At 38.9% G+C, this 23,653-nt stretch overlaps 2 protein-coding genes across 3 annotated transcripts; both read right to left on the reverse strand.

Moving 5' to 3' along the window:
• Positions 1 to 621: 621 nt before the first annotated feature.
• Positions 622 to 3,918, reverse strand: LOC118807447 (coiled-coil domain-containing protein 122). The gene is made up of 5 exons (XM_036569460.1): positions 3,911 to 3,918; positions 2,752 to 2,863; positions 2,028 to 2,426; positions 1,159 to 1,275; positions 622 to 804 (listed from the first exon to the last, which is right to left on the reverse strand). Exons 1-5 carry the CDS (start codon positions 3,916 to 3,918, stop codon positions 622 to 624), a joined length of 819 nt encoding a protein of 272 aa, XP_036425353.1.
• Positions 3,919 to 11,819: 7,901 nt separating this feature from the next.
• On the reverse strand, positions 11,820 to 17,267 carry LOC118807526 (tumor necrosis factor ligand superfamily member 11-like). 2 transcript variants are annotated; one of them, XM_036569544.1, is made up of 4 exons: positions 17,015 to 17,267; positions 16,296 to 16,331; positions 16,071 to 16,209; positions 11,820 to 12,877 (listed from the first exon to the last, which is right to left on the reverse strand). In XM_036569544.1, the coding sequence occupies exons 1-4, from the start codon at positions 17,186 to 17,188 to the stop codon at positions 12,405 to 12,407; spliced, it is 822 nt and encodes a 273-aa protein (XP_036425437.1). In that variant the 5' UTR covers positions 17,189 to 17,267; the 3' UTR covers positions 11,820 to 12,404. The 2 variants fall into 2 exon arrangements, with proteins under 2 accessions (XP_036425437.1, XP_036425438.1); XM_036569545.1 differs by having other exon boundaries at positions 12,623 to 12,877; positions 16,296 to 16,327.
• Positions 17,268 to 23,653: the final 6,386 nt, after the last annotated feature.

Here is a 23,653-nt window from a genome sequence, read left to right on the forward strand (position 1 = left end):
TACCGGTAAAAATACACTTACTGCCCAGATAAATTGTTTTAAAGACCTTTGCATGGCACTGTATATCAAGTCAATATTTCTTCGTCAGTAAGAAAAAAAACATGATTCCCAAACAGATAATTCTCACTCAAAGATAATACTTTTGGTTTGAGTCTGTCTTTTGTACCAAGCTTCACTTATCCGAAGCAATGTAAGATATAAAATGCATATGTAACATACACAAAGCTTGACGGACCTATATACTAATGCCAAAAAGAAAGCAAAGCTCATAATCATTTTAACCTTGCTGAAAATGATTTTATGTGTTTAAGGAATGAGGCACTTGTTTTAAAATCTTTATATTTCAATGGCAATGAACACAGTGACCAGCAACCTTTGCTGAAATTATACCTGAACATTTGGTTGAAACTGCTGCCCTCAACTGTTCAAATCATGAACAGTGCATCACAAAGGTATTATTTGCAAATTCACACCAACAACTCTTTCAAGGAAATAAAACAAAATAACTGTTATGGCTAAAACATTCATGCACTAACATGTGCCAAAGAACTCAAAAACATTAGTCAGCAAAGTCTTATATCGCCCCAAACACTACCACTAGAATAGCTTCACTGATCACATTCATGTGCAGCCATCCGTGGTTTGGTTCTGCATGGGATGAGATACCTGTAACTGGTTCCTAAGATGTTCAACCTCCTTCTCCATTTGTGAGATGTCACTGCTTAGCTGTTGGTGGCTGGATTGAGCTTTGTTCAGCTGGCAGCAGAGTCTCTTGACAATGGCCTCACATCTTCTGTTGTGAATCTGAGCAGAAAGAATCATAACTGTAAAGTAAATCAACTGCATTTGAAAACAAAAAAACACATCCCTTCTGAATGTGAAGCCAAATTCTATCCTTTTCAAGGCAAGCTAATAATGTCTTCAATTAACTTTGAAAATATTCCTATTATATTTCGTTCACAAGTGCTTTATTGGTACCAACAAATGTCGTTCACTTTCTTGAGAAAAGAAAATGTTTGAAAGAAATTTACCTTAAGTTAGAGGTTAGATCAGTTAGACCAATCTAAAAAACACCACTGATTTTTTTTCCCATTTTTTTTTCCTCTTTACCAAAGTAATGCTATAATTAGAGAAGGCACTGTACTGATCTCAGCTTACCTCTATATCCTTTCTCAGCTGTGAATGAGTCTCTTTCTCCTTCTCCAAAAGCACTATTTTTTCTCTCACCATCTCTTTTGAGCAAAGTACCTTGGCCTTAATATTATCTATTTCCTTCTGAAAACAACATAAAATATAATACTATGGTTATGCTTAACATAGTAGTTACATACATTCAAAAAAAAAAAATATACATACAGGGTGTGTATAATATAATGGTAGCACTACATGAAATACTCATACTAACTGGCCCTTCTATCAGGTACACCCACCAATACAGGTCCACCTTGGAGGCTTAAAATTACTGTTAAAAAATGTAGTCCATCTGTTGCTGCACACTGCATCAGCCACCCTCTACTCCACCCATCAGTGGAAAAACACCACCATAGGACCACCACTGACCAAACATTACGTGGGTGGTAGACCATTGTCAGCACAACACTTACCTTGTAGTTATGTCGTGACAGTTTGAGTCTGTAGCTCACTGTTTTCCATGCACAATTTGAATGTGTGTTTTGATTGGCAAACTATTCTCAACCTAGCATTGACACTGAGGTGTTTAAAAAAACAGGAACGCTGCTGTGCCTGATACCAGAGCACCACACACTACTAAGTCACTACTGTGCTGAGAATGGTTACCACCAAACCTAATATCTCATCAGAGGTGGTCCTGCGGTGGTCCCTTTCCACTGATAGATGGAATAGCTGATAAAATACTGCAACAGATGGGCTACAGTCAGCAACTGTACACCTACAAAGTTCACCTATATGGTTGCTGTACCAGATAAAATGGCCAACAAGTGTGAGCATTTCATGCAGTGTTATGCCCATATTTTGTTACATCATGTCTGAGTAGTCCTGTACAGCACCTGAGCCTGCTGAACAGCATTTCCCTCTGGATTCTGTAAATCAATCTTCAGTCCCTCCTTGCAATCCTTAAGTCTCTTCACTTCCTTCATCTTCTCCACCAGCTCCTTACGAATAGGTGCCTGGCTCTCCATCTCAGCGACAGACATTTTGTAACTTTCCATTTTATTGCGGTAAGTATTGTATCCAGATAGCAAGAAGTGCGAGTTCTCCAGCTGTTCTTCAATGCTATGTTTGAGTCTCATATTTTCTATTAAGATGGCTTTTAACTGTGTCTCTTGTGTCTCGTTGTGGTTATGAATCTGCTCAATCTCACAGGTGATGCCAGTGATTTGTCGTTCCTTCAGTTTTATGTCCTTGGCAAGAGCCTCATAGCTCTTTACTATCTCTGATAAAGTGGCCTGTAGCATTATGAAAAAGTGGCTAAGATAACTAGCAAAGTGAGACAAGGCTACCAAATCCCATGCAATATTTGAGAATTAGCACTGCAATATATGAATATACAATATATATACACAATATATATATATATATATATATATATATATATATATATATATATATATATATATATACACACACACACACATATATATATATATATATATATATATATGAAGACTCTATTTTTGAATGTACGCCTTGATATGATATATTTTCATTGAACAAAATGTTAAGTAAAATGTAATTTTACTGTGATGTACAGACAACTGCACTGCTGTTTACCTGTACTGAGTTTAGAACATGTTGTTTTTCCTCTAGCTCAACAGCTTGGGACTCCCCCTGCTGGGAAACCGCTTGAAGTGCACTAGTCAGAGAGAATTCCTGCTCACCCTCACTATGGAGAATAAAATTAAATTTGAACAAATGTAACAGAGTATTCAGGTTTTTGGAAAATAACCCTTTTCTATAACAATGCTATATGGGTCAATGACAATCAAAGTTTTAAAAATAATCATTTTTAAAAATCTTATTGAAAAGGACATGATGTGCATGACGTGATCTGCATATATATTTACATTTATATCTATGTGCCTTTTATATCTTACATAGTTAGTGTTATTAAAGCTTTTAATTGCCCATTTCAGTTAGTAAAACTGTGCCTGGTTGCACCATTTGACTTTGGTTGTGCCAGCTGACTTTTCAGAGTAATTTCAAATTGAACAAGCATCTGCTTAGACACTCACAGAAACCTTTATCCTTGAACTTGAGTTTACACTTACATTTTTCAGATAAATAAACATTCTCCTGAGGCCAGGCTATAACTACACATATTAATGGTTTTTGTGAGGTCGTACCACCTGTCATGGTAAATTGAACCATGATAAACTTGACTCAAAAATGTTTTGGGTTTTTTTCCCCAAAATTAGTGAAAGAGCTACTGATCCTGTCCATGCACCACAAAGGTCACTCGGGGTCTTCTTTATAGTGCAACACAATGGCCAATTTTTCATAAAAGCATGTCAAAATAAAAGTCCTTTGTTTTTGGTTGCACCACCTGACATTTAAGGAAGAACTTGAGGACAACAGTTTTTCAGTGATTTGAGTGGTTTAAAGTTGTCTTATTTGGCAACATGTTTTTTATTTTGAAGTTTTCAACCCTAAAATAATGCCAGACAATTTTATATATAATTACCTTTTTAAATAGTTTACTTAATCAACATATACGGTATCTAGAAGTACAGATGCTAACATTATTTCTATATTTTTGTTTACGCTAGATACTTAGTTAACATCATTTGCTACATAAAAACTTAAACAAGCACTGCCTCTCAAAATGCAACTAAGGGACCCAGCTGTAATTAATCTGTAGATAGAAGTATTAACAAAATGTTTTGGGAACGGTCACGTAGACCTTATCAAAACTGGTAAAGCTTAACGTTACCTCAACATTTCTGTTTTGTCGTTGCACGTCGCTAATAGCTGTTAGCTGGGAATGAAAGAGTAAGCGCGTGCACAGTTCACGGCAGTATGGCTATAGGGAAAAAAGGTTGAATAAATGCCCAAGTAGCGTTAAGTATCAGTGCAGGCTGCTCCAACTCCAAACATCAGGGACTTAATTAAGTCCTATTTACATCTAGCTAGTTTACAAGATGTGACGTGTAACGCAACCTTTGACCTTTTACGCAAGTGAAAAACGCTAGACTTGAAGTGAATGTGAAGAAATTATACATACCTGACGCGCGTTTTAGATCTGTGTTTAACGCAGCTAATAAAAGGCAGGATTGGTTCTCCAGCACGCTTTTTCAGAGTGGTGGTGTACCTATTAAACAATAAAAGTCATTGCATTCATTGTTTTTGATAGTATTTTTAAATGTGACACTGCTGGTACTTTTTGTGTATTCCTGACAGATTATCAAACCTCAGAAAAATGTAATATCATGAAATGTATAGTGATGTCATATGTATGCATGTATTTATGTATTTCATATAAGCTGTGGATTAGGCATTTCAGAATATCAAATACAACCTTCGAAAAGCGATGCGCCACGATCGGACCATCTGTAAGGCCAATCATTTCCCACTTACGTCTTGATACGTCAGCGTTTATTCGAAAAGCACTTTTCCATCACCTTTTTTCACATTTCGGCTTTAGCTTTCTAACTTTTCCACCTCGTCCTAGTGTACAACTCTTTTGCAATATTTGGGTGTTTTTTCTTAATTTTGGGCTTTTTTTATTCAGCCTTTTTCTTTTACACATTTTCAAAATTCGCAAAAAAATTAGTGTATGGAAACCCCGCTACATTTTACTCAAGTGCCCTCTGACACAATAAAGTATTCATAGTGGATTCTGTGAGGGAGAGCTTGTGAGGCCTTGCTGCAGCAAAGCAGCCCCAAACCATGCCATTTCCGCCTCAGTGCTGAACCATGAGGTTCTTGTGCTCAAATACTATTTGGTTTGCGCCAAACATGTCACTTGTTACTGTGCTCAAATAATTCAACTGTGAATTCATGTGTCCAAACCACATTGTTCCAGACATCATGGTCTTTGTCTATGTGTTCTCTAGCAAGCTTTTGTCTTGCCTTGATTTTTATTTATTTATTTATTTTATTTTATTTTATTTATTTACTTATTTTTTTGCAGTAAGGGTTTTCTCCTTGCACGCCTCCCATAAGAATCAAACTTGTTCAGTCTCTTTCTGATGGTAGAATGTGCTTTGACATCAACTGGGCAAGAACTACCTGTAGGTCCCGTGATGAAATTTTAGAATTTTTGATGACTTCTTTATATTTCTCCTCTTGCGCTGAACTTGCTAGGATGGCCTGATCTGACCATGGTGGCAGTTGTTTTAAATGTGCTCCACTTGTAAAATTTTTTCCAGACGTGGAATGTCTCATTTCTAATTGTTTTGAGATCTTTTTAAATCCCTTCCCCAGACTCAAATGCATCTACAGCATTCTTTCTGAAGGCCTCAGAGAGCTCTTTGGATCTTGCCATATTGATACCACTCACTTCAACAATCAAGAGCAAACCAAACAAAATGTCTGAGGTTTAAACAAGAAAGGCTCCTCCAAAATTCTCTCTAACAAAGTTTTAATCATTTGCAGCTGATGTGGGGCACCTGATTCTAATTTTAGGCATTTTAAGTTGTAATAAATGTGAGGGTGTTTTAACTAAGAAATACATTTCCGCAGTTTTATTTATTAAGTGATATTACCTCCATCACTCAATACTGCTAACGTGAAGATCAAATGTCCATGTCTAAGTATGTTAAAAAAAGACAAAGTTTTTCATGGGGTGTCCTATTTTTTCCACGACTGTAGGTTGTTTGTTAGCAATATTCCATGTCTTGGGAAGAAGAACAGCCCTGCGACATCTCAGACTGCCACCATATCTCACTTCAGGTTAGATTTGTTTTGTGAGACTGTGAGCCATTTCTGGCATTTGTTTCCAAAGAGCTCTGTATTGAGCAAACCACAGAGTCTGGTTCCAATTACAGGTGCTTACATTTGTTGTTTGATGACAGCAGCGACAAAATAGTCTGTTGGCACGGAGGTGGCAACTAGTAGTTGTCCAACTGTGGAGAAAGTTCAGCCTCTCAAACCACACTCACTGTGCTGTGGGAGGCAAAATTACACATGCAACCCTCTCTAGGCAGGTTCATCAGTGCTCCGTTTATCATTTGTTAAGTGTAAATGTACTGTTGTGTTTCTTTTGCAAGTTGTTAAATGTTCTCCTAAACTTAATCACTTTCAGCCCCTATATGAACTCCTAACCTTTTTTTGGTCCTGCTTTAAACTCATGTTTACAAACATTTCTCGTATCTACATGCTGTATATGTCGAACAGAATTGGTAGTCTACTAAATCTTTTGTTCTGACAGTTTTCTGATATAGTTTTATCTAACTGATCACTCCTTTGTTTAGTCAGAGTACCTCTGTTATTTTCCATTGTAAACTCATATTATTTAGATTGTAATTCCACTATCTAGTGTCAACTAGAGTATTAGTTCCCCTTAAAGTTTCTTTCTCACGCTTAAGGACTTTTTCCTCCCTACTAGTGCCCTTGCCATGCTAATTGGATTCATATTTGTGACAAGAAGCAATCACTGAAGACATAAACAATATGCTTAAAAAAGATCAAATGTGAATGACAACATAAGTCAGTTGCATTATGTTCATTATAGGGGTGCCAGTATATTTGATGAATGCTTTTTTTTTAAAAGCACCTTTATCTTTGAATAATTTTATCTTACTGAAAATTTGATTTCTGTTATATTGTTATGTGAACAACAACAAATACATCTTTATAGCCTTTTTAAAATTGACATTATAGCATCCTTACCTACCTTTCTGCTTTATTATTGGTCAGCACAAATTAATCATTTGAAGCACAGCCCTGACATAATACTGAATGACAGTCAGGAATATCTCCTAGGAACTTTAACATATCTGGCAAAAAAAATGTATTTTTTTGTTGTTGATACCTCCAGATGTTCCATCTCTTAATATGTGGTTGACACAGATCTTGAGTCGTCTCCCACGGGAAAAACCAGCTTTTGAAACTCATCATAGATACCAAAGATTTGGCAAAATAGGGTTGTCAGTGTGGGAAATACTGGAGGGGACATGGATTATATTTTTGACATTTATGTGCTCTCTCCATTTTCCATGTGCCTCTCAGTTTTGTGGTTTCTATAGTATACATTGCCATATCCATTTCTTTTTTCCTTTTTAAAATTTTTTTCCTCTTTCTTTTTTAATTGAAATCAGGAATCTTTTTTTCTTTCTTTTAGTTTATTGGCAAATATTGGCATCCCTGGTACACATGAGCAAAACAGGCAGTGAAAAACATGCTTTATTGCTTATGTATTTGACCTGTCATTAAAAATATTAACAAAAATCTATGCTTTTTTGAAGTACAATGATTATAAAACCCTAAATCTTATGATGAATTATTTTTCTCAAATCTGTGTGAAGGGATGGGTATTGTTAGGATTTTATCAATACCAATATTGATCCTGATACTGCTTGTTAACATCAATACTTATTGATACCCCTGTTGATACTGCTCCCCATAATTTGATGTAACAAAAAACACATGACATGAAAAGAGGTGAAAAGATGTTAAAATATGAAAAAATGTGAAAAGGCTGTGGTCATCTTCCTACAGTTGAAAATATTAACAACCATAAGCCATACAAAATTAGTTACACCTTGTTGTCAGGACAGATCACACTAATTTCAAACTTAGGCCCAATCCTATTTCTTATTTTTACCCCTAGCCCTTGTTTTCGAGTATCACATTGCCCCTTGGAACTGAGTTACAAGGGGTAGTGGTTGAAATCTTCCTCTCTGAAATGGGACCCTCAAATAAAAAAGAATATTACTTCATTTACAGGCTATTAGTGATGCTCTGTAGGTGACCCTGCCAGTTTGCAGTGATGAGGGGGACAGATAGTTAGGAAAACAAATTAACCAAAGGTTCGACTAAACAGCTAAGTTTTTAGCCTAGACTTAAAGATGGAGGCTGTGTCTGAGTCCCGAACACAGACTGGTAGGTTGTTCCAAAGCTGGGGGGCGTTGTATGAAAAGGCTCTTTCCCCTGATGTAACTTTATTTATTCTGGGTACTAATAATGAGCCCGCACCTTGTGATCTAAGTGGGCGTGTCGGTTGATAATAGGAAATAAGGTCACTGAGGAGCAAGGCCATTCAAAGCTTTATACGTCAGTAGAAGAATTTTGTACTCAAAGCGGAATTTAACTGGCAACCAATGTAAGGTACACAAATGTGGTCAAATTTCCTGGTTTTGGTGAGAACTCTGGCTGCAGCGTTCTGGACTAACTGAAGCTTGTTAAAGTTTTGGCTGGAACAACCAGAAAGCAGAGTGTTACAGTAATCTAACCTGGACGTTTCTGCATCCTGTAGCGACAGTGAATTTCTTAATTTAGCGATGTTACACAGGTGGAGGAAAGCTATTCTGGTAATATTGGTAATATGCTCATCGAAGGCCAGATCAGAATCGATCGTGACACCAAGGCTTTTTACAGATGTGCCTGGTGCAATTGAGAAACTATCGAGATTAAGAGTAAACGTAGGCAGATTATCCCTAGTAGGTTTTGGACCAAGAAGAAGAACTTCTGTTTTGTCCGAATTTAGTAAGAGGAAGTTACTTGACATCCATTCTTTAATGTCTTTTACACAGTCCTCTATGTTATTAAGTTCAATTTTGTCCTCTGGTTTAGCTGAAATATACAATTGTGTATCATCGGCATAGCAGTGGAAACTGATGCCATGTTTTCTAATGATGGTACGTAGTGGTAGCATATATAAGGTAAATAATATGGGTCCTAAGACAGAGCCCTGTGGAACACCATACTTTACTATTGTGAGAGCTGATAGTTCACCATTTACAATAACAAACTCAAAGCGATCACTAAGGTAAGATTTGAACCACGAAAGAGCTTTACCTGTCACTCCTACTAGTTTTTCAAGCCTGTCTAATAGAATGGAATGGTCTATTGTGTCAAAAGCTGCACTAAGATCGATGATAACAGAGGAGCGATAAGGTTAGCAACCTCACTGCTGGTCTTCAGTTCATTTTAGGGCATCATATACTTTCAAGGAGGGTTCTGCGATAATTATTTATATCGCCCACCCCTAATTATTTGGTGATATGAAGCTGAAGTCAGCTGTTCACCATGGCATCAACCTTAACCCAAAACCTAACCCTCTCCCTGGTCCTATTTCTAAAGTAGGACTGGATTTTTAACAAAATATAGCTGTTATCCATAATGTCAAAGCATTAATGGCCAAAACACCTGGCATGGCATTTTGGCCTAAAATGTGGCTGCATCTCTGTGTGAGCTGCACCTTAGTTAATCCAGCCAGAATGTACTTGTTATATAAGGGATTATCTGTATTTCAATTATGATACGGTTATAAAGTTAGAAAATACCATACTTATTTTATAAGATATGTTCTTTACTGTTTGAAATGTAATACTTTAACTGTTATGCAATTACATTTCCAAGATGAAAACATTTTCCTCCTTACACTTTCCTTTAAACCTTCAAGGTACTCATTACAAATCTCAAAGGCAATTTTTCTCTTCTTCTCATCAGTGAATTTTCCGCACATTTAAATTATTTGTTTGTTAATTAAAATATACAATTGACTTCATATCATTATAAATCGAAACTGCCCACAACTATGCCTTTGAGCAAGTACCAGTACCATTAGTTGCCACACCACACACTACCAAAAAAAAAAGTTCAATCTTATCTGTTAAAACATTTACTTTTTACTTTTATATACTTTAATATGTTAATAAAACATTGACTTTTTACTTAAGTATGTTTTCTCTGTACTTGTTTCCACCTCTGTACAGCTTTACAATAACAGTAGCTTTATTGACATGATTTTAATGTTTTCCAAGGATCACTCAGTTGTTAAAAACTGGTGCAAGAAAATTTCAACATGATTTGACATTCTGAAAATATAATATATATCCCTCAAATGTGTTAGATAAGTCTAATTTTAAGTCTAATAATCTCTATGCAGAGAGCATTGTTCAGTAAGGGGTACAGTCTTCCTAAGTTCAGCAAAAACGGGATCAGTCTCAGGCTCCAGCCAGTGTAGTCATAACAGGATAGTGAGTCAGCGGGGTATTCCCCACATGAATCAAACCAACCACAACAACCTCTGCTTGTTATTTGTCACTCCTAATCACGTTTTTCCTCCTTAACACGTCAGTGGTCTTAATTTGTGCTGGTAGACATTTTTTAGGCGTTTCCTGCTTGCTTGTTTTTAAATAAATAGCATAATTCTAGCATAACCTAGCACCAGGGTATTTCCCAATGAAAAACAGAAAAAAATAAGACAGAAAATAAAGCTAAAGAGCTTGTGCAGTGAAGCTGTCTTGAAGTTCTTCTTATGAAGCCCTTGGTTTTGTTCAATAGTACGTTTTTCAGAACCTATGAACATTTATGCGTTCAAAGTAGCAGGGTTAATTTAGGAGTTTTTACTTCCATGCTGGTGGCTTCTTGATAAAATTGGTATTTTGGCATTGTACGCACATTAGCTTTAGAATGGAACTGTGACTAAGATGTAGATTGTCAGCTTCAATTTGAGGACATGTACATCCATGTCAGCTGAACTTTGCAGGAATTACACTCATTTCCCATTTGAGGGGACCTGCTCAGTTGTTTCTTGGACAGCTTGAAATTTTTATCATTATTTCATGCACAAAAGGCTAACAAATCTGTAAAATCAGAATAAACTACACATAATGAAAACATTAGGTGTTTCAGGCTCAACAGTTTAGTACATTTTTAAGAAGCACGATGCACTGATAAGCTATCCAAAGACTAGGACTAGATATTTTGGGCAGATGGACAGATGATTAATATGTAACAGAGTTTTAGAAAGAGGAAAGTGTGGAGAAAAAAGGGGTGTTCCTTATGTTCAAAACAGTACCACTTAATCTGTGAAACCAATACATCTGATGTAGCCAATCAAGCACTTCTGAATAAGTTAATTAGCTAGAGCTTGTGTGAAACTAGACTCTGCAGGAAGGTAGACCTCCGGGACCAGGGTCGTTGACCACTGGTGTAGAAGCGTATAAAATGCTAAGATCCAGCCAAATGCTTCAAAACATACCATTAAAGCAACTTATAGTATTTTTCAGGGCCAAAAATTTGAATGCTCTTTATTGGCCAAGTTTGTCACCCAACTGTATTTCAGTGGTTCTCGAGTGGGATACGTACTCTTTTGAGTATTCTCTGTCCCAAAACAAGCTCATCAGGAAATTATGTCTTAATTAAAGCCCTAAATGAGTTGGATTAGATGTGTTGTGGCAGGGAATATATGAAACTGTGTAGGGCAGAGGGTTTCCAGGACTGGAGTCTAGAATCACTGATGTATTTCATCACTGTACCTATAGACTTCAGACATCATGACTTTGGTGTGACGGGGTCAGTAAAGTTATACTTTAGAGTGAATACAAGCCTAATCTGCAAAAACCATTTAGTATCAGTGTCACACTAATACCACACTAACACCATTTATAAGCGCCAGATCTCAAAAGTGAAAGTGTACCCATGCCAGAAGTTGAGCTATGTTTGCTTTTCTTCAGTGATTCAACTTCAGACTGTTTTTCTCTTGCCAGCAATCATATTAATAAATCTTCTACTGTAGACCAATAAGCATTCCACAATATATAATTCTGTTTTAAAAGGGTGTGCATCAGCAAAGTGAACATCAACATTAGAATCTAAGAGAACATCCAGTCTTTATTCATTTCACTGAAAAGGAAAATGAATTGCAATGTAGTGTATAAAATAATACAAATGGTAAAAACTGTGATTAAACAGGTAGGATTTTTCTGAAAAAGCCCAGTTTTGGCTCAGGAATGTCACAGTATATAAAAATATACAATTTGCATTGAGATACACATCTGAGTCACACTATGCCATGTAAAATTTTCTGTTAAAACTTAAATATTAAGAGAACTCAAATTACTTAAAAGTAGTAAGCATACAATGTTACACAGCAACAAGAAATGAATATAGGGAAATTCTTTTTACTTTTTTTTTTAACAATGGTGTATATTTAACAGTTGTTTTGGCCAAAAGTATGTGGACACACATAATCATTAAGTTCAAGTGTTTCAGCTCGATGACATTAAATGTGGTACTATCATAGGATGCCACTCATGCCACAAGTCAGTTTGTGAAATATCTGCCCTGCTAGAACTGCCCCTGTCAATTGTAAGTAATATTATTGTGAAATGGAATCATCTAAGAGCAATAACAGCTTAGCCTCAGCTCAGTGTATTGTTTCTATAATGTCACAGAATGCCTTTAAGGGTATCTCAAGTATTAAAAAAATAAATATAGAATAAGTAAACAGTTTGAGAAACACACAGTCTTCAAAGCTACATTTCACTGCTTATCCTAAAAGCCCCAAAGTAGCTGCCTTCAGCTTCTGGGTCAAGCATCCAAGAGTTTGAAACGCTCACATATAAACCTTCTCCAGCCCGTAGTGAAAACACCCCACTTTGTTGTTGACAGCACATGTGATAAGTCCCTCGCTTCCAACGCCATGTGTTCCCACTTTTCATTAGCAGTGCTGGCCTTAATGGGGAACTGAGTGACAAGCGCTCTTGGAACACATACTGTATTAGCTGCACTCCTTCATCAGATGGTGATATGGTTGGTGACCTTTTCGTCTGACCGCCTTGTGCTGACTCAGGACCTACCTCCAGAATATCATAGTAACGAAAACACGTTTTGGCATACACATAGTACAGGCCTGATTTCTGAACAAGGATCCGTCCATTGTGATATCCAAAATGGTGAAGGTTGCCTTGCTCAGGGTTCCAGTGAATGATAGCGGCATGGACTTTCCCTAATAATAAAAGCAGAGAAAGGCTAGTGAAGAGCTACCAAACATTGTCAGTATTTACTGTATTGTAGCTAGAGTTAAAACTTCTAGTTTCTTCCATATGACTAGCCACATAGTAAAATTTTAATGAAAAATTCTACACAATGTATTGATGTTTTGCCAGAATTGTATGTTTCACACAAAACTGAATCTTATTGTGGATGTGATGTAAGCTATATATCTACAAAATACAGGTTCTACAGGGAGATTCACTCGAAAGAGGCCCCGAATATTCTGTTGTAACTCCCGTTAGGATGAAGCTATCTGAACCAAAAAATATGCTACCTACCTTGACGTATGTGTAATCGATTGCATTACATGCGATGCTGGAAGTGATCTCCGTTTTCTGCCAGACACATGAAGGGGTAAAGGTGTATGCACCCCGAAGTTGCAAACGGAGGTCAAACGTCGCAACAGCTGTCCGGCACCTACCTCATCGCTCTGACGTAGGGGCATCCCAGCTTGTTCGAAGCTCCATATACTGAGGAGCAAACTGCACATTGTTTTGTTCAGATTGCTTTGTCCTACCGAGAGTTATAACAGAATATTCGGGGCCTCTTTCGAGCGAATCTCCCTGTATCAATCAAAGGTGCTGCATATGATTAAAGAAATGTTAGAGATGGCACCAATCCAATTGGTCGACTTCAGCAGAAAATACTGGGTCAGATATCAAAACTAAAAATGAACAAATCTGATCTGATCCTGTAACAAATTTCGAATCAATAACAAATATCTTTGCTTTTGTATGAATAATGGTAGCTTTTGCTACTTTTAGATGATCTTACGATGTTAAGTGAACTGCTTTAATTAAGTGGTATCGTGCCATCTCTAGGTATAGCACACACTTTCACGTCTTCAACAGTATTGTATAAATTTTCCCACCCATTTACTGGTAATCTTGCAAACCTGTACATGTACTGTATGAGGATGTATGAATTTTTCTGCCCTGTAACTCTTCCTCTTTAAACTAAACTGGATAGTAGTATTTTCCAGACTAGGAGAACACAGACGAGTATGGAGCCCTGCTGATGACATCCCTTCTTAATAAACATAACTAACTAGGGTGTGGGAAGAGGATCCTAATGCCTGACCATGACTTTTTCAGACATGGTAATGAGATTTTGATTCATATATTTTTATGTATTTAGTTTGGAAAACTCATCTGGTTAAAACATTGTATTGAATTAATTGTGTCTGTATCAGTTTACCTTTTCAAGTTATTGTTACAACTTGTATCATAACAGTTGTTCCCTTTTGCGCAGGCATGTTAGGACAACCATGCGTGTTGGCTGTCTGCTGTAGTCTTTGCGTGTGTTTAAGTGCAAATTTTCAAAGGAGAGATAGAACCTTTTGTAGAGGGTTCTATATAGCACCAAAAAGGGTTCTTCTGTTGTTATAAGCTTGGCATCATCACAATAGAAGAACTCTCTCTGGTGCTATATAGAACTCTTTTCAAAAAGGTTCTATTCAGAACCACATATAACACATTCTCCATCAATCTGAAGAACGTTTTAATGATGCAAAGAACCCTTTAAGCATGCAAAGGGTTCTTTGAGTGTTCATGGTTTTATATAGAACCATTTTCTTTACTTCGCTGCTGCTAGTTCTTCATCTTTGGCTTGGAGTGTCTGAGCCTTTAGAAGTCAAGTTCCCATATTTTTTTTCATAAATAAAGGTAAATCTTGATTTGGTTCTAGAAAAAAACCTTCATGTCAAGGTTCTTAAAATTTTGAAAGGGGGCCAGACACACCAAGCCGACTGTTGGTCATCAGATGCTGTTAGGCAGCCAGTGAGCAACCGTCACCCGTAGTTTGCTGTGTGTCCCGCACTGCTGGCTCTGGCTCGAATTTGTAAACTAACAGTACCTAAGTATAATACCACCAACGAGAACATATGATTATATTGTTAGGGATAAACGTGGATGCACAAGAGCTCCAACATAAAAGCATGGGACACTCAGTTATTTAATGGACTTGTTATTCTATATCATCATGAGTATGTATAATGAGTATTTCATTGTTTAATGTACAGGCATTTACTTGTGAGTAGCCTTTTTAAACCCATCGATCACACAACAGTGGTTTACTTTCACACCTTGAGTTTAGTTCAAACAGGGTCATTTGATGCTTGTATGACATTAAAACCATGTATTCTTTACTATGCTGCAGTTTTACATTTTTACAGCCTACTGCAGCTCCTCCTATGGAGAGTTGTTCCCTTTTGCACAGGTGCGTTGGGACAACCATGCATGTTGGCTGTCTGCTGTAGTCTTTGCGGTGTGTTTAAGTGCAAATTTTCAAAGGAGAGATAGAACCTTTTGTAAAGGGTACTATATAGCACCAAAAAGGGTTCTTCTATTGTGACAAGCTTGGCATCATCACAATAGAAGAACTCTCTCTGGTGCTATATAGAACTCTTTTCAAAAAAGTTCTATACAGAACCACATATAACACATTCTCCATCAATCTGAAGAACATTTTAACGAGGCAAAGAACCCGTTAAGCATGCAAAGGGTTCTTTGAGTGTTCATGGTTCTATATAGAACCATTTTCTTTACTAAAGAACCCTTGAAGAACCATCTTTTTAAAGAGTGTACGGCCTTAGTTGAGACTAGTTTTTCTTTCTCAGATTGATGAGTTGAGCCCTTAAAGAAGCTTCTATTGAAAGATTATTTAGGGAAAAGTCATTCTTTTATAGCACAGCCCCAAAAAACTTCAAATCATCTTTATTTTTAAATGAGATTCCAACGACTTTTAAAAAAAAATTCTGCACAATTCAAGTGATTAATGTTCACAAAGCCATTCAGAGAGATGTGATGTGAACTGATGTGTTGTAGAAAAACTTACCAACTCCATGGTGGTGATAGGAACTGGGGAGTGATATCTACAATGCAAAATTGCCATTTTGTCTATTAGCCTTTAGAGGTATCAAAGCCTTCAGACATCTGGTTACTATCACCACCACTGAGAAAAATTCTGATGGTATGTTTATCAAGAATGGCGCATTTCATATCAAACCAGTCTTAATGTTTACATATCAACGATTTAGTCATGCCGACATTATGAAAAATCAGTGGAATTTCTCTTGATATGCAAGTGCTCAGTTTGCCTATGTAAGACTGGGTTACACAGACACTGCTTTTAGTGTTGGCACTCACTCTGTATATGTCCGCTGGCTGGTTTGATTGGCAGGTGAGCTGCTGGGGTGATGTTCCTATTTTTCCTCTGAACTTTGGGTTCTGCTCTGGCCTTGGCGTGTCTGAATGCATCAGTTGGGACGGGCTCGGTGAGAACAACCTGAATTATGAGGAAGTGATATCTAAGTGAGTCTTTGTTTATATTGCCAATCAAAGCTTGTCTCAAACATTCACATAACTTCTTACCTCTGTGTTTCTCTGTAGCGCTGTGGAGGAGTCTGCCTGGAAAAAATTAGCGCATGTGAAACAAATGGATCCACTGCCGGGAATATGATTAATGGAAAACGTGCACATCAAATTAGTGCTTCTCTGAGCACCACCACCTGGCATTCTGCTGACTGGTCTCTCTCCTGCTGTGTGCAGATGTAATTAGGTGCTTTGTCAGTCACAGATGTTAAGTCATGCCAGGCCCCTTACAAACTCAAATGAAAGATGTAGCGTTTTGAGATGGAACTTTTTTCTTTTTAACTCTGGGATGCTTTATAAATACAATTAACATTTGGAATGATAGCAATATGATGGATTGCATAGCAGTGTATTACTATGCAAGCAATCATACTCATGGTGGCTATTTGCAGAGAATTGCAGGGCCTGCAGCTCATGTTTCAGTTCAAAAAATACTGAATAAGCAATATTATACAGTTGCAATAGCATATATATGCTGTAAACCATGGCCACAGTAGTTGCTACTGGCATACCAACCAAATTTCCACGAACAGAAAAGTCATACTGTTTGTTTACGACATTCGTTCTTGTTTCATTCACAAAAACTATCTGCCCTGTACAATGAACCTGTGCTCTGTTGCCTAGTTCGTGGGCAGCTTCTGAAGAGAGCAAATGAAATCGCACATTAAGTGAAAAGGAAACATTTTGTTAAGTAATAAAGAAGGTACTCAGAGTTGTACCTGAGGTATATGCCCGGTCAAGTGTAACAGCACTGCAACACTGGAGACAATCTGTACAAATCCAATGACAGTGAGCGCGATAAACACCGCCGTTTTGCTGCTCCACTGCGCTGATCGCCGCTGCTGAAGGTCCAGCTCACAGGTTTCCATCTCTGGGCTCTCCGTTATGGGCATCACTCAGCGGTCAGCTCTTCACTGATTGCTCACAAAGTTACCGAACGGACAGTACTACCTCCTCCGACTGTAGAGGTAGAAGACAGAAGAGAGCAGGGAGGGGCGGTGCGTTTACAATGCCATTTCCTGTCTTCAAAAACTTGTGCATGCTGCCTGAAGGGGTGAGCTGAGTACAAGGAAAAGCAATAATCGTTCATTTCATGATGAAAAAAAGTTTTCATAATACAGTTACTTTATATATTTTAGGGAAGTCTTTTTAGAATACCCATTAATTTAAAATTAAATATTAATAGCCCTAAGTTTTACTTAGTCACGCGTCGGGGGCTTTTTTACAGGGGTGCTAAAACCTTTGAGGAGGGGGGCGGTGTAGGTTGTGTGGTGACCCGTAGTCTAGCTACACGCTAGAAGATTGTAGTGTTGGTGTAGAAGAACACTACAAAAAACAGTAAAATATTTTTTAAATACAACCTTCAGCAGGCAGCAAGCCAACTATTTTCAATGGAAAGTAGCTAAAGCCTACTCGAAAAGTCGCTAAATGTCGTTAGACGATGTCATGCGCTAATTAGCATATTTGTGATGTCATCGCGTCATATTTACATTCCGCCAAGTGTCAAACGGTGTCAGCCCTTTACATCTGGTTGCTTCCCTATTCTCTGTGCTCACATATATTGTGTTTTAATAAAGCCGAACTCCCAGTAAAGCTCTCTTGTCAGACAACAGGATGAATTTGAGATAGTGACTGATTCGTGGCCCATTAAGACTACACGTTAACCAGACACCACCAAGCCATTTCTAAGCCGCTCCGCACTGCTAAAATACTGATTTTATAACCGCGATGTCGTCTGACAAAATCACAATACACATAATTTAAAGGTAACGTCTGTGGTTTTGGCTATATTTACATGTAAAATGATTACTCGGAGAGAAAGTTAGAAGCGACAGAATACCTTTCCTATTTTTCTCACACAGCGCACAGCACTCCGTCCGAGTAACAAAACCACAAGAAGGATGTTCCGTTTTGAGAGTGATAGCAATAGAACACGAGAGGGAGTGTGTTATCGCGATATTTAACACACTTAAAAGTATCCATTTTCTGTTTGTGCGCAAAGTAAGAAGTAAAAACGTTCAAATGGCTTGAGCGTCTCCTACAGCTGTCAAACCCGTTGCTTAGCAACGGCGTCTTAGCAGTGTGATACAGTGTTTGTAAAAAAATCATGATGTTATGGCGAAAGAACAGCACGGTTAGAACGCGTCTCATCCAATCAGTTTGCGTTGTATAACTGTTGTATAATAAGTGATAAGATAGTGATAACGGTCAAAACAATCAAATTCGATTGTTTAAATGAAAACAAAAGAAAGAGCAAACAATACAGATTAATTAATGATAGGTCCTTGGCAACATTGCTTGCACATGCGCAGCTCATTTACGTTTATGTCAGCTGCCGTACGGACTGAATGTGCTGCTCCGCCTCTCTGCCGCTCACTAAACAGAGTAGATGCAGAGAGAGGTGTACCTCTGTACTGCTGAGGCACTACTACTGGCGACTGTTTACACATCGTTTACACCTGGTTTCAGGATTATATCTGCATGCGGCAGAGTCACATATAAATGCAAAAAAAACGCACCCAAGACACATTTAAAACAGATACAGATACATCTGATCTCATCAAACCACTTTAAAGGGGGTTCTGAGACGCATCTGAGCAACATGCTATAAAACGCATCCATCTGTCCAAGACACATTCGACAACCAGAACCCCTCCCAGTATAAATGAAACTGCTCCCCATGCAGTATGTCACTGGGCATGTGATACCTGTGTGCAAGGAAGATGGTCATGGAGAAGGCCCATGGTTCCGGCCAAAACGAAATACTTAGTAGCAATATGAACAGACACTACTGTGCAAAACAAACTGTAGACCAAGAGGTTGAACAGATAAACAGTTGGTAATTGGTTTCCATGTAACGCGTGGATTTGTATATTCCATCTTACACAGCAAGTGGGTAACACAGGAGGACATGACATTCAAGGAATGTAGACACTTCTAACCAGTAGTTACAAACTAAAAACTAATGCAACTACACTAAAAATATCACATCAGCAACAACAGAGCAATAACTGTCTTTTTTACGCCGGGGCTGTGGTGCCGTCTGAGAGACGTTTTGCATGGTCACAACTTTTCAATATTTGAGCACACATCATAGGCTTGTTGTAAATACATTTTTAATAAATAAATACATTTTTTGGTAGGCCTGTGAAAAAGTAGGTAGGTCAAATTGGTAGACACAGTTTCTAAATGCACTACGTCCATGTTATAACATCATGTATAGCTTATTGCTAACACTTACGCAGTCATCACCCTACACATTTCAATGCTCGGGAATAGTGCTACAAAACAATAGCAATAAAACAGAATACTGGATTCATATAAACCCAGCCAACACTTCACTAACCAACAGTATCCTTCACTATAAAGCACGGATCTGCTTACCACAGGCACTACTTTTGCCTAATGAGGATGACATAATTGTGTTAAAATCAGTCGAACAGCTAAGATGTACAAAGATGAGAAAAAAAAACAGGGTGAAGGTGTTTTGTTGGAAGTCATTGAGGCTGTCTGGCAGGGACAGTGGGACCAACAACAGTCCTCGCTGTGTCGGCTGCACCACCACCACCACAGGCCTGCTCAAGTCCAGATGGGCTAGCTTGAGACGGTCCAACTGTCAGGAATGTGTCCAACATCTACCTTGAAGAACTTTATGGGTAGCAGAACCCAAAACGGGCCATTGTAGACAGGGCAGAGGGGGTCCCGGTGTGTATCATGCTGAACAAACAAATAGCCTGCATTGTGCAAAGAAGGTGTAACATGGGACTGCTTAGCCCAAGGTATGGGCACAGGGGTAAAGGACCTTGAAAACTCATGAAAAGCTGACTGCTGATGACTGGCAGACCAAGGGACCATAGCACATGGGATGAAGTCTGTGGGAACCCACATCACCTGACATAGACAAGCTCGAGCTTGAGGAGGCCTAAAGTTCTTCCTTGGGGGCCAATTTAAGCCCAGCATGACTCATGGTTGACTTGGGGGTGGCAGGAGACTCTCTCTAATCCAGTCCACCATGTGTTTAGCAGTTAGCCTTTGAGTGCCTTGTGGAGAGGATACATGAGGCTGGCCACCCGTGGGATAAACTGGTAGTAAAAGTTTACCATGCCCACGAACTCCTGTGGAGCTTTAACTGTGAGAGGGCAAGCAAAATTATAAATGGTTACCACCTGGCTTCTGGACGATGTGTAGCGGCGAGGCCAATGGGCTGTTGGACCCACACACAGGCGCGAGGTGCTGCAACATGTCAAACTCAGCTTTAGCAAGACTGGGCTTGGCTGGGTCCAGGCGCCTGCTGCAAGCATGGATGTACGGGCCAGCAGTGGTGAAGTGGTGCTTGATCCCGTGCTTGCTGCTGTCTGGTATGAATGTGGGGTCCATCAAACCTGGGAACTCAGCAAGAAGAAGCGAGAAATCATCTGAGACAGAGAGTGTGCTGGACAACTTGAAAGAACCGGACCAGCTGAGTGAACATGGGAGAGAGCTGAATGTCTCTGGACTGATGAGGCCTCTATTCTTAACATTAACATTCCTTGACATGCAGAAAGTCAGCACCTAGGAGGGCCTAGCACAAAGTTCCACTTGAACCACTGCCCTCCAAAGCTCAATTGCACTGACCACTGCCCATACATGGGAATGGAGCTGCTGTTGGTGGCCTTGCAGACCAGGTCCATGCACCCTGACTTCACATCCAAGTCTGACACGGGCAAGACACTTACCTGGGTGCCTGTGTCACAGAGGAAACAATGGCAGGTGTCAGTGTCTGTGAGAAAGAGTAGGCTGCTTGAACTTTGTTTCACGGTCCCTTGAAGCTGCAGGATGAACAGCATTTCTTGGCTTTGGCTCCGAAGCGCATATGATAAAACCAGAGAACTGTGGCAGGCGCATGGCCACGACAAAATAATACTTCATTTCATCCTCTGTGATTTTCAAAATGGCTGAGCCACAGCTTGGGCAAACCAAGTGGCAGCATGTTGTTCCCAAATCTTAATTATGATTAATAAATTTGACAGCTACAGCGTTTGTTGCCATGCTGAAAACTCCACGGAAATGTCTTCACCAATGAAGTTGTTATGAAGTTGTTTTGATGAAAGTCACTGAGGCAAAATTAAGCTTTATAACAAAAATCCTGAGGAGGCAAACTTTATTCAAGAAATCGAACGCTGATCTTTGCAATTATTTTATGGCTCATCTGTCGTTTTTACCAGCTGCAGTTCGAGCTGCAGGAACAATATGAGAGCAGTAAGTCTGTAAAGAGTCAGACGTTAAAACAGGCAGATGATACTGAAAGTATACAGTGCTGAGGAAGAGGAAAGCCAGCTCTACTGATGAATTCCCTCATTTGATCATAAAATGCTTCCCACCAGCAGCGAACTGAACAGGGGTTGCTCGGTAGCGGACCGGGACCCGCAGGTTTTTGCTGGACCGGTTCAGCTGTTTGATGCAGACCCGAAAATAGGTTGAGTGTTCAAACACGTCAAAACATAGTGAACTAAAGAATAAAGTTTGATAGTTCCGCAACGAACAAGGTAGGAGAAAGCGCCCCGAGAAACCTCTCCATCTCTGGTTAACTGTCTGCACTGTGCGCCGTCTCAAAATGATGACATACAGTTGGCCTGCAACTGCGATATTTTGATTAATACATTAATACATTGATTAATGGAAATGGTAGTGCGTTGAACACGGTTATGTTACGGAATTGTTACAAATATGGCAGCTGAGAAGGCCATTCTTGGAGTCCTTTTCGAAAAATTTTCAGAGTCTGATGAAATGGGTTTAAATATGACAAACATGTCTTCTAACTTCAATTGTTGCATACACCAAGCTGCAGCTGCAGCATTTGTAGAGGACATTATTAGGATCCATAATGGCAGGGTTTATATACACATCGCTGCTCATTGGATGCCAAGTGTATTGTACTGTGACAGTGAGATTCTGTACCAAATTATAACAGACTGTGACAGTCATTACAGTGGCTTGGCCATCAAGACAGTGGCACATGGCCGTGTGGAAAGAGCCAACAAGGCTTATGTGACAGTCCTACAGAACAGAGTCTACATGGGCATACATGACAGTGGCACTGCTGGTGTGATAAGAGTCCCCTAGTGTTACGTGACAGTCATTACAGTTACTTTGGCCTATGTGACAGCAGCACATGACAGTGAGATAAGAGCCCCCTAGCCTTCTGTGGCAATCATTACAGTGGTACATAACAGGTTCTACATGACAGTTGGAATGACAATACATTGTTTGCCTTGCAATTACTCTAATAACAGGAAAAACTGGAGCGGAGAGCCAAACTGTACTGTTGCATACCAAGAGTAATAACCTTCACATACTGCTTTTCACACTGTCGTGTAGCACTGGGGGCTGCATATCAAACTGTCATGTGCCACTGTCACGTGAAAACATTACAGTACAGTACACTAAAGGCTGTGCACATGTACTTAGGTACGCACAGTAATTATGCATGAGTCTGCATATCTTGTACGAGGTATAAAGGATTTTTGAACTGGTAGTCTAATTAAATGTATGTAAATTGCATGGAAAGGCCAATTAACATATTCAGGGGGTGCTAACAGTGTGCTGAACAATTTTCTAGGGCAGGGGTCAGCAACCCAAATGTGAAGAAGAGCCATTTTGTCCTTTCAACAAAAATCAAACCACCTTGGGAGCCACATCTTTTTATGTCCATTTTACCATCCTGGCTCTAAATATGCCTCAGTATGTGCTAATGTCCTAGTATAGGCAAAAAAATATAAACAAAAACAGAGACTTGCTCTGCTTTAAGCTATAGCTCAGCTCCTGCAGGAAACTTTTCTTTAAAAGTGAAATAATTTCTTGTAAAAGGTCTCTCAACGTTCAATTTTTTATGAGGCTGTAGTCAGCTTCTCATTTGCTGGCTTTTTTAAGGGAATGGGAAAATTTAAACAAGAACCTGGCATATGAGAAGCTGATTTCAGCTTCGGGGCTTTTTAGTGTTTGACAGTTTCTTGTTGCAGATCAAACTTATCAGGAAACCAGCTGAAGTGATTATAAATGCAAATAAGTCCATTTGTCTCCAAATTCTCGATGTTTGTATTAATTCTTTCTCTTTGCCTTTTCGTTAGCTACTAGCTAGGCAAGACTGTTGTCTGTGTTGCTGTGGTAAACAGCAGTCTGCGTGCCAACCTTCAGGGTTAAAGGGTGAATTAGCAGTTATAAGCTACATTAACTACAGCATTAAAGACTATTTATTATGATTAAAACTGTGTTCAGGGATCAGCAGAGCTTTTTTTTACTGCCAAGGAGGATTAATTTATTTTTACCTAAAAATCTAATTCTGCTGTGGAGCCACAACAGGGCAGTAAAAGAGCCACATG

Source organism: Colossoma macropomum, unplaced genomic scaffold, assembly GCF_904425465.1.
Source record: "Colossoma macropomum unplaced genomic scaffold, Colossoma_macropomum, whole genome shotgun sequence".
Taxonomy (NCBI): Eukaryota; Metazoa; Chordata; class Actinopteri; order Characiformes; family Serrasalmidae; genus Colossoma; species Colossoma macropomum.

What these genes read in the sequence shown, in the direction of transcription:
- LOC118807447 (XM_036569460.1), bottom strand. An exon ending in ATGTTCTAAACTCAGTACAG is followed by an intron (nt 2,427 to 2,751) that starts GTAAACAGCAGT and finishes ATAATGCTACAG; the next exon opens with GCCACTTTATCAGAGATAGT. An exon ending in AGCTGAGAAAGGATATAGAG is followed by an intron (nt 805 to 1,158) that starts GTAAGCTGAGAT and finishes CTTTCTGCTCAG; the next exon opens with ATTCACAACAGAAGATGTGA.
- LOC118807526 (XM_036569544.1), bottom strand. Translation starts at nt 17,188, where the DNA reads ATGCCCATAACGGAGAGCCCAGAGATGGAAACCTGTGAGCTGGACCTT. An exon ending in TGACCGGGCATATACCTCAG is followed by an intron (nt 16,332 to 17,014) that starts GTACAACTCTGA and finishes AATTTTTTCCAG; the next exon opens with GCAGACTCCTCCACAGCGCT. An exon ending in AGCCAGCGGACATATACAGA is followed by an intron (nt 12,878 to 16,070) that starts GTGAGTGCCAAC and finishes TTTTATTATTAG; the next exon opens with GGAAAGTCCATGCCGCTATC.